Source organism: Sesamum indicum, linkage group LG9 (assembly GCF_026168435.1).
Source record: "Sesamum indicum cultivar Baizhima isolate 11 linkage group LG9, ASM2616843v1, whole genome shotgun sequence".
NCBI lineage: Eukaryota > Viridiplantae > Streptophyta > Magnoliopsida > Lamiales > Pedaliaceae > Sesamum > Sesamum indicum.
This window is the reverse complement of record NC_142665.1, coordinates 15,519,516-15,529,451: the sequence shown is the minus strand read 5'-3', so window position 1 is coordinate 15,529,451 and position 9,936 is coordinate 15,519,516. Positions and strand designations below refer to the sequence as shown.

At 33.8% G+C, this 9,936-nt stretch overlaps 2 protein-coding genes across 5 annotated transcripts; both read left to right on the top strand.

The window, feature by feature from the left end:
* The first annotated feature begins 485 nt into the window (after nucleotides 1-485).
* On the top strand, nucleotides 486-6,013 carry EMB2794 (Tetratricopeptide repeat (TPR)-like superfamily protein). 4 transcript variants are annotated; one of them, XM_020696987.2, is made up of 6 exons: nucleotides 486-3,367; nucleotides 3,501-3,591; nucleotides 3,679-3,841; nucleotides 4,668-4,922; nucleotides 5,008-5,085; nucleotides 5,616-6,013. In XM_020696987.2, the coding sequence occupies exon 1, from the start codon at nucleotides 993-995 to the stop codon at nucleotides 3,255-3,257; it is 2,265 nt and encodes a 754-aa protein (XP_020552646.1). In that variant the 5' UTR covers nucleotides 486-992; the 3' UTR covers nucleotides 3,258-3,367; nucleotides 3,501-3,591; nucleotides 3,679-3,841; nucleotides 4,668-4,922; nucleotides 5,008-5,085; nucleotides 5,616-6,013. The 4 variants fall into 4 exon arrangements, with proteins under 4 accessions (XP_020552646.1, XP_011090620.1, XP_011090621.1 ...); XM_011092318.3 differs by having other exon boundaries at nucleotides 3,676-3,841; XM_011092319.3 differs by lacking the exon at nucleotides 3,501-3,591.
* LOC105171283 (uncharacterized) lies at nucleotides 3,682-5,730 on the top strand. The gene is made up of 4 exons (XM_011092338.2): nucleotides 3,682-3,774; nucleotides 4,668-4,922; nucleotides 5,024-5,085; nucleotides 5,616-5,730. Exons 1-4 carry the CDS (start codon nucleotides 3,682-3,684, stop codon nucleotides 5,728-5,730), a joined length of 525 nt encoding a protein of 174 aa, XP_011090640.2.
* Nucleotides 6,014-9,936: the final 3,923 nt, after the last annotated feature.

Genomic DNA, 9,936 nt, shown 5'->3' with positions numbered 1-9,936 from the left:
CCTCACACTTCTCTTACTCTCTTAATCATCTCTCTCGCTCTCTAAACACTTTCTAAACATTCTCTAAATACTCCACAAGCACATTCTCAAGTGTTCTTACACTTTTCATCAACTTTATTCACCATATCTTGATTTCAATTATATTTATTTATTTTTTAACTTTATTCAATCTCAAATCTAATACTAATTTGAGCGTTGGAGTGCTAACGCCTTTTTGTCATATCCCTCCTTTAGAATTTGCATCGATTTGACCCAAATTTTAAGTATAGTCCATATCTATTGAACTCGTGCGTTTTTTAAACGTATTAATATAGATAAAATATATAAATGTTAGTGAATTTAGTTTTTATTTTCTATTTTAAATTTAATTTAATATCTTGAAATTTTTTATCTAATTTCGCATCAATAAATGGGTTTTACGTAATTTACCCTTTTTCTTATTATTTATTCCTTTTTTCTTTGTTTATCTTTTTTTTGCCCTTTTTTCCCCCTTTTTCCCCCCTCCACCTTCACCATTTCACCGCCTGCTTCCTTCTTCTTGGTCACCCCGTCTTTCTTTTTTCTCACCGCCGTCGCCACCACCATTTCTGCGCCAAATCCCTCGGCCCACCCCCTTAAACTCAAGCTCAAAACAGTAAGACCTGGCATAAACCCCCAAATCTTTCCGTCAACACTTCCACCTCCATACCAGCGGATTTGCAACGAGCCGCCAGAAGTCAGAACACAAGAAAACCAACAAAAATCGTGCAAAACCAAAAAGTTGCAACCCTAGACCCAAATCAGCCAACAATCACCGTTACAGACGATGCACAGAACACCGGAAAAATGGGTGTCAAAATGTACCATGCGTCATTTGGGAGTGGGGGAGATGGACGCAAAAGAAAAAGAACGCGAGTAATGTCCGGCTACGGCCATTTTTTCTCCTTGGTGAACAGTGCCCGCGGAACAAGTGCACTGTGTGTGAGTGTGAGAAAGGCAAGCACATTTTAGCCATGTTAATTTTCCTCAGCAGGCTCAAAACCTCCCAGTATCGTGCTGTAAGCTCATCACTATTTGGTTCTTCACATTATTTGTTTTCAGAAAATATATTAACTTGGGCCGAACATTTTTTGTGTTCTCGATTCTTATTTTCAACAACTCTGAGTTTTAGCGATTCTGATGAGGATTTTAATCGAGAAACAATCAGGAAAATTGTAAATGAAGAGAGATGGGATGATTTACGATTAGTACAATTATTTGATTCGGTTTTAGCCCCAGTTTGGGTGTCCAGATTGTTGGTTGAATTAAAACAGGATCCTATATTAGCTTTGAAATTGTTCAAGTGGGCAGAATCGCGAAATGGATTTCAGCATACAACAGAGAATTATTGTGTCATTGCTCACATTTTGTTCTGTTCGCGAATGTATGCTGACACGCACAATGTTCTCAGACGATTAGTTACTTTACATAAAAGCAGTATTGATACCAAACCATTTCCGTCTTTAACTATATTGGATGTTTTGTGGTTGACGAGAAATGTTTGCATCCCTGGTTACGGGGTATTTGATGAGTTATTTAGTGTATTGGTTGAATTGGGAATGCTAGAGGAAGCTAGGGAGTCTTTCTTGCAGATGAAAACTTTTAAAGTTATTCCGAGGGCAAGGTCTTGTAATGTTCTTTTGCATAAGTTCTCGAAAGTGGCTGATGGAGTTCTGGTGAAGAAGTTTTTCAGTGATATGTGTGGGGCTGGAATAGTTCCATCAATTTTTACTTTCAACATTATGATTTCTTTTTATTGTAAAGAAGGGGACTTGAAAGCTGCAAGAAGCATGTTCATGAGGATGAAAGACATGGGTGTCTCCCCTGATGTTGTTACTTATAATTCACTTATAGATGGCCATGGAAAACTTGGGGAATTGTCTGAAGCGGTTTGTATGTATGAGGAGATGAAAGAGGCTGAATGTCTTCCTGACATAATCACATACAATATATTGATTAATTGCTTCTGTAAATATGGAAAGATGCCGCTGGCGTTCCAGTTTCTTAGGGAGATGAAGGAAAGATGTATTAAACCTAATGATGTAACTTATAGCACATTCGTTGATGCTTTCTGTAAAGAAGGAATGTTGCAGCAAGCTATTAAGTTTTTTGTTGATATGAGGAGAGTTGGTCTGACACCTAATGAATTTACTTATACTTCTTTAATTGATGCTAACTTTAAGATGGGAAATATTGACGATGCACTGAAGTTTTTAAAAGAGATGTTGGAGGCTGGTCTCAAGTTAAATATTGTCACCTACACGGCGTTGCTCAACGGCTTATGTGAAGAAGGGAAGATAAAGGAAGCTGAAGAAGTTTTCAACGCTATGCTGAAAGATGGGGTAGTGCCTAATGAGAAAATGTATACAGCTTTCATACATGGGTACCTTAAAGCTAAAAGGACTGATGACGCAATGAGGATTCTGGAAAAGATGAAAGAGAATAACGTTAAACCTGATTTACTTCTGTATGGAACTATAATTTGGGGGCTTTGTAACATGGGGAGGTTCGAAGATGTGAATGCATTGTTGAATGAGATGAAGGAACATAACATAGAGGTTAGTGAAATTATATACACAACGCTTATTGATTCCTACTTCAAGGCAGGGAAAGACACAGAGGCACGGAAACTGCTTAATGAAATGCAGGAGAGAGGTATGGCTCCAACAGTTGTGACATATTGCTCATTGATTAATGGTTTGTGCAGATTGGGATATGTCGAAGAGGCAATTGATTATTTTAATCGAATGAAGAAAGCTTATTTGCAACCTAATGTTGTTGTTTATACATCACTGATTCATGGTCTTTGTAAAAACGAACGCATTGAGGATGCTAGAAAGCTGTTTCTGGAAATGCCTGAAAAGGGCTTGCTTCCAGATAAAATTGCTTATACATCTCTGATTGATGGGACCATGAAGCAGGGAAATATTCAGGAAGCTTTGGATCTGGTAAGGGTAATGACTGAAACTGGTGTTGAATTTGATCTTCATGCGTACACATGTTTAATTTCTGGGCTCTCTAGAGGTGGTCAACTTCAGCAAGCAAGGGATTTGCTTTATGAGATGATTGAGAAAGGTGTTCAGCCGGATGAAATTGTTTATGGTTGTCTCATACGGAAGTACCATGAACTTGGAAACAGGGAAGAAGCTGATGTCTTACTAATTGAAATGATGGAAAGGGGTAATGCTCCTATTAAAAGAGAGCTGCTGGACAAAATTTATGAACCTGAGGTGGCGTAAACTTGTATTGTTCTGATTCATTGACCACAGCTCTGTCTTGAAGTGTGAGCACTTGAGACGAGGCATTGAATGTTAGTCGCAATTCAAGATCTTCCAGATTGCAGTTAGCGGTAAGCATTGAACTTTCTAATTCTCATTTGAACTTCTCCCTCAAGCCCACTTGTTTTATAGTTAGGTATTGTCTAATTATGTTTATAATTGATCCTTAACTTCGGTTTCTTGGACCTTCTCTTCTATCTTCAGTTGCTTGATAGACTGGAAAAAGCATATTGGCAATTTGCATATAAATTCAACTCTTTCCGGCAGCGAATTTCTTTTGCTTTTGCACACTTTGGTATTGCTTATTTACGTTTTCAACAAATGAAATTAGCAGAAATTCTTCGTCAGTCATTATCTTGCCCTGTATCTTTATGTACAGCAGGAGATGGTGAAGATGGTGTGGCTTAGCATTTATATGCAGTGGAGGATGGCTGGGAATTTGTTCTGGGCTGTTGTACTTTGGCATTGGGCAATAAGAGTAACACTCTTCCAATGGTGTACATTATCCTATGGTCATTATTATATTTCAGGGCTCCAATAATTTGGTAAGTTACAAGATTTTTCTATAGAAGATTTAGCATTAATAACTCCATACTAGAGAACATTACTAGGCTGTCCTTTTCTTTATAAAAGAAGTTCACTATACTTATTAAGGGAAAGTAGGGCAATTGCTGTATATCAAATTTTAAATTATAATCCTGTTGATTGCTAATAATCTCAAGTGGATCACATTGGAGGTTTCCAAGTAATCAAGAAATTTCTTACAAAAGTAGCGTCTGCAGATTTTGTCCTAAAGAGTGCCAGCTAGTGTGTAAGTTTTAGATCTAGCCTTCACTATTTATATACTAAATGAGCATTTAGTTTTATTTTATGTCGGCTTTGTTCAGGCAATTGACAACTGAGAACCCATAGTATGATGTTTCTCCAACTTAGTTAGAACTTTTCCTTTCAAACTATATATAAAATCAGCTGTATTCATGAGTCTGATTTGGTTTTTGTGTTTATGTTTTTATGTTCTCCCATAATCTGATATGCAGGACTTGTGCATCTAATGGCCATTCACCTAGGCAACTGACTCTGAGAAATACTGACATGCATATATAAATCTCATCATATGCAACAAACAATATCATGGATGCGACTCTTTTATAGCTGAATATTTTATTTTTTTTTTGTTTTAGTTGTTTTCTTTTATTGGATTGCATATGATGAATGTGCTGATACTTGAGTTGTCCTTAGTGGATCTTTCCTATACTGAAGTGTCCCTTAGTGGATCTTTCCTATACTGAAGTGTCCCTTAGTGGATCTTTCTTAATTGTAAACATTCACAGAGGGCCCTGTTGATCTAGAAATCTTTGTATTGGTATACAGGGCAGGGATGCAGAAACAATGTTGAAGCTTGGAAGCACTCCAGATAAGCGTGAACAGTATCGACTCGTGAGAGATGCAATGGAGAGAAGGTCAATCAGAGTCACTCGTGGTTCAATAGTTGGTGGAATACGCCTTGGGATGTTTACTGCTGCTTTTTATGGTTTTCAAAACCTGCTTGTTGAACAACAAGGTGTACATGATATTTATAATGTAGTTGGAGCTGGTTCTGCTACTCCTGCTACATTTCATTTAATAGTGAGTACACAAATTTAAGGAATTTTCAAGAATGTTTTTGTTCTGTTTGAGAAGCAGTAATACTTCTTCTTCTTTGATTCCACAGCATGGGGTTCACTTAGTTGGCGCTTAAGAAATTCGATGTTGGGTTCAGTTCCGGGTGCAGCAATCTGCTTCCCCATTGGTAACATATTCATTGATTCAATGAGCAATCTACTACTGTACAATCTTTTATATTTATTATCTTTTTCTTCTAATTGCAGTAAGCAAAGATCATATTACTTTTTGGATTGGTTTTCCGAACAAAGTCTGCTTAAGATTGAGCATATCTAGTGACCTCTTGTTGGCACTAACAATCTTGCTCAAGACTTCAAAAGTATCCATTCAATGCTATGATGGTGCTTATAAGATAAACTTATGCTCAAATTTTGTTGGGATGATTTGAAAAGTTACTAGGTGTTTCTGTTTATGAAATTAACTGCAAATTCATTTAGTAACTGCAGCTGTAATACTCTGTGAAACTGCACGCACTTCTGACACATTCTTTGTTCACACTCTTCTCTACCTTAATATTTCGACTTCTCTAAGGTTCTGGTCAATCCATGCACATAATATATATGGCTATTATTCTGGTTGTTGGAATGAATGTTTCCGATAATTTTTACCACTACTTTCCGAAGACTGAGTTTCATTAATAGCAGTGTTTTGTTACAGGTTGGCTTCATCTGAAGGGAAATTGTGTACGACTTGTGAAGTTAGTAATACTGTGGAAGAAAAGAGCGGGATTGGCGCCTGGGTTGAGCGACGTGAAGGGAACTTAAACAAATAGGAATTGAGTGTTGAACTGCAATAACCATGAGCAATAGACAATGCAGAAGTATCGATCCGCAAAGGCTGAAGCAGAGTTGCATTGAGCTCGCATGTGATGTTTTAGTTGTATGCGGCTGATGAAGTTGGAGAGGAGGTGATTGTTTTGGTATAGCCAACTTAATAAAGGAAAATCATAATGTGTTGTATTCTGAGACCAACTTTAGATTCGAGATTAATGACTTCAAATGAGTCCAATGTCAATGAAATGTTCTCTTTATATAGAATGTCAATGTCAATGCCAATGTACTCTGTTATAGGTGATGCTTTATTGGCTATTTTCACCCAAGAGGTCCTGTAGATGATGGAGCAAAGCCTCCAAAGCGGCTGCTTAACTATATCTATATCTATATACTTTATATGGAAGTGTGAGTTTTTCATGTGTTTATTCTCATTGTAAAAAATATGCGTACCCTTCTTAAGTGTTCTTTTTAATAATAGATTGAAACTAGTTATAAAAGAATAAAATTTTGTTAAAGGAAGACTATTTAAGACTCTTAATACCTCTAAGAGTCTAAGAGTACGTCTCGTTCAAGTGAGGGGAACAGAAAAGTGGAAGGTGGAGGAAAAGAATAATATAGTTTTTCTTCAATTTATTTGGTATGATTGGAATGGGAGTAAATCTCAAATACTTTTCCTTGTTTGGTACTTTCTGAAATAATAAATGATAATTAGTTATAAGAATAAAATTCTAGCAAATAAGAAAACTATTTGGTATTCCTAATTTTTCTAAACTACTTAGAGAACGAATAATATATTTTGAAAGATAAATAGATAGATAACATTTTAACGCAATTAATTTTTTAGGAACGATTTCAAATATTTTTTAAAAAGAGTTGATTACATGGATATTGTTAAACTTCAAAATAATAATAATAATAAAGAATAAATATTAAAAAAATTCATATAAAAATTGTCAATTTTTATTAAATTAGAAGTCAAGTTATTATGACAAAATGATTTTGTCTTAGATTGTAGTTATACTCTTTTTTTCCCTACAATATAGTGGAGCTAAGAAAATACTAATAAGTAAATGTTATTTAAAAGAAAAAATAGTATCAATTCGATACAAATTATAAAAATAATTAATTAATAATTAGTATAATATCATGAGCTAGAAATAAAAAGTAACAAAGCAAACTAATGTTTCACAATTAATTTTACAAAAATAAGCAAAAAGTTCATAATTATAACAAATAAAACTATTAAAAAATAGAATTTAATAATAGTTGCACATTAACATATTAGTTATAGATTAAATTTCAATTGAATAATTGTATTCTCTACAATAAAAGTTTTCTTAATCTTTATAAAAAAATAGAATTTTCCGTAGAACGCTAATTATATATATTTATAGATAAGAGTTGATAATATTTTTCATGATTCTTTTACTTAAACGTTATTTTTTTTTATATTATTAATTTAATTTATGAACTATTGGAGTTTGCTATCATTTTAATGCGAAAAAAGAATATAGTTTTTGGTTGATTTCATTTTCTCACACATATATAAACTCAAATGTTTACTAGAAGATTAATATAATATTTAATTATAAAATTTATTACAAAATTGTCATTTAAAAAGTTACAACATAAATAATTCTGAAGGGAAGAAAACCCGACTTATTGATTTGTTCATATAGAGGTGATCGTAATTCAACTCAAGTAAACTGATAGTGATGTATATTGGTAAAAAATATTAACCTGCAAGAGTAAAAAAGTAATTTAATATATATGAGGCACATATTAAACAAATGCAACCCACTATACCATATAACTTCCAATACTAATATAAATACCAAAAATATTATTTTTTTAAGGTAAGCACTATTCATTGATAGTGCCTATTTTTCTGGCAAAAAGACCTCCCTCGAAAATCGTATTACATTTGGTGTATAATTGTACCGTAGGTAAAATTTTAATTTTATCATTTCGTAACCTCGACCATATTTAAAATGTACGAGTACTTCTAAATAAGACAAAATAGTATTTTATGATGGAAAAAATAGATCCACAAACTATAAAGTCTATAAGGTATTTAAAATATATATATATATATATATATATATATATATATATATATAATAAGCTATCAAGGCCAAACTCAACGTGAATGAATTTTTTTAACTATTTTTCTTTAATTCATTTATGTATTAATTTTTAAAATAAATTTTATAGAGAACTAAAGAATAGAAAAAATATGAAAGTATATAAAAGTTACTTTCATATATTTTTTTTATGAGATAATAGAAGTAAAATAACAATGAACAAGAATAAAATAACTAGAGATAGAAATCAGAAACTAATTTAAACAATATCGTAGTAAATAATTAAATTTAAACTCTAAATATAATAGTTGTTATTGAAATATAATTACTATATATAATTATTGGGCCACAAGATACAAAATGTAATTATTGTGCTACTAAAGTATTATTCAGTTTAGAAAAGAAACTAATGATTACTAAATCAATAAATTTCAAACTATTTATAAATTAAAAGATAACAATTATAAAAGAATATCAACAAAGAAAAATATAATGATGTATAATTAATATTACTAAAATAAGGTTAAGCTCTCTAAAATAGCAAATAAACATCAATAACAAATTAAAAGCATATTAGTGGTAAACTAAATTTTAATTAATTACATAATTATATTTTCATATCAAGTAAGTTGCATATTGGAGAATCAACTTTGTAATAATAAAATAATAAATAGAAAATAAAAATTGTATTTGATGAGTTCCAGATTTTTTACCAGACTACAAAGTTGAAGGATTTTTAAGGAAAATTCTAAGATCAATAGGGGACTAATCCTACAAAATAAAAGTTACAACTCCAATGCTTAAGTCAATAATTGTTTTACTGAAAAAGAGTAAAGAAAACTTAAATTAAAGTGAGAATAATAGAGTAAAATAATGATAAAGTGCAGATATTCATGTGGAGTGCAAAATATAGGTCCAAAACACCTAAAAAACCGAGAGAGAAATGAGAGAATAAGTGAGTTTGAGAGTGAGGGTTAATGTTACCAATGACTACATAAAGCCTCTATTTCTAGGTATGTATAGAGTAGGATATGAGGGTGGTTGTAGAGTTCCATATGCTGTTGGAAAGCCCTTTGAGTTGGCTATCATTCAGAAAAAACAGTTTGTGATTCGGATAAATATTTAAAGAGATATGACTGTTTTACCAAGTTATGCTTGGTCTGTCTGAAAATCTAAAAATTCATTACTCCTGGATTCCCAGCTAATTTGCCATCAATCTAATTGGGTGAAAGCTCTTGAGAAAGAGGACCTGCAAAACAAAGGGCTAGCACTCCGATACTTAACTTACTCCCAAAATTAAGAGTATGTAAAAATTAAAATGAATTATAGCAAGAAATTATGATAAAGCTGAGAGTCTAGTATGCAAAAGCACGAAATTAGAATGAGAAAAGTGACAAGCAGATTTGAAAGCTTTCTTCCGCGGGGAGTTTGTTGGGGGGGGGGGTACTCCCTTTATAGAAAAAGAGTTCTTCTATTACAAGACTCCAAGTAGGTCTATTTAGTGAGAAGGATCAAAATCTTCGGCAGGAAAAATGGGATCTGGGAGATAAATCTCTTTCTTATCCGTCTCAGCAACAAACTCTCGGAAAAAAGGGGCTCTTTGCTCAGGTGAACTCCTATCTGGTAGGAGTCCCCTTAAGCGGCGTAGTCCATCCCTCTGAGGGCACCTCGCCTCTTCCGGCTTGGGTTAAAGGGCCCTCGGATTGGGCTTCCCCACTTGGCAGCTACAACAAAACAGGCCTCCCTGCTGGACTTTGGTGTAGAAAGTGGGGGGAGGGGGGAGGGGGGGGGGTAGGATGCTTCCGTCTTGGGCCAAGCATAGTGATTTAGACATGTTGTCTCTCTTATGGGATGGTGGGTCATTACCTAAGCTTGATACTTTATTTTGGGCCAATTTCTATTAGGCCATACTCATCATTAGTCATTTGCACTTTAGTTCTATTAAATTTTGTATTTTTCATCTTGTACTATGATGTGAGCGGCTCAAGAGCACTTGGCTCAAGAGAGGTTGTGAAGTCCAAACCCCTCCGTCCATAAGGACGTAGCCCACCTGAAGATTCCCAAGATCAGCCCAAGAAGAGAACCTAGTAAAACCCTTTCCAGACCATAGGCCCACCTCCA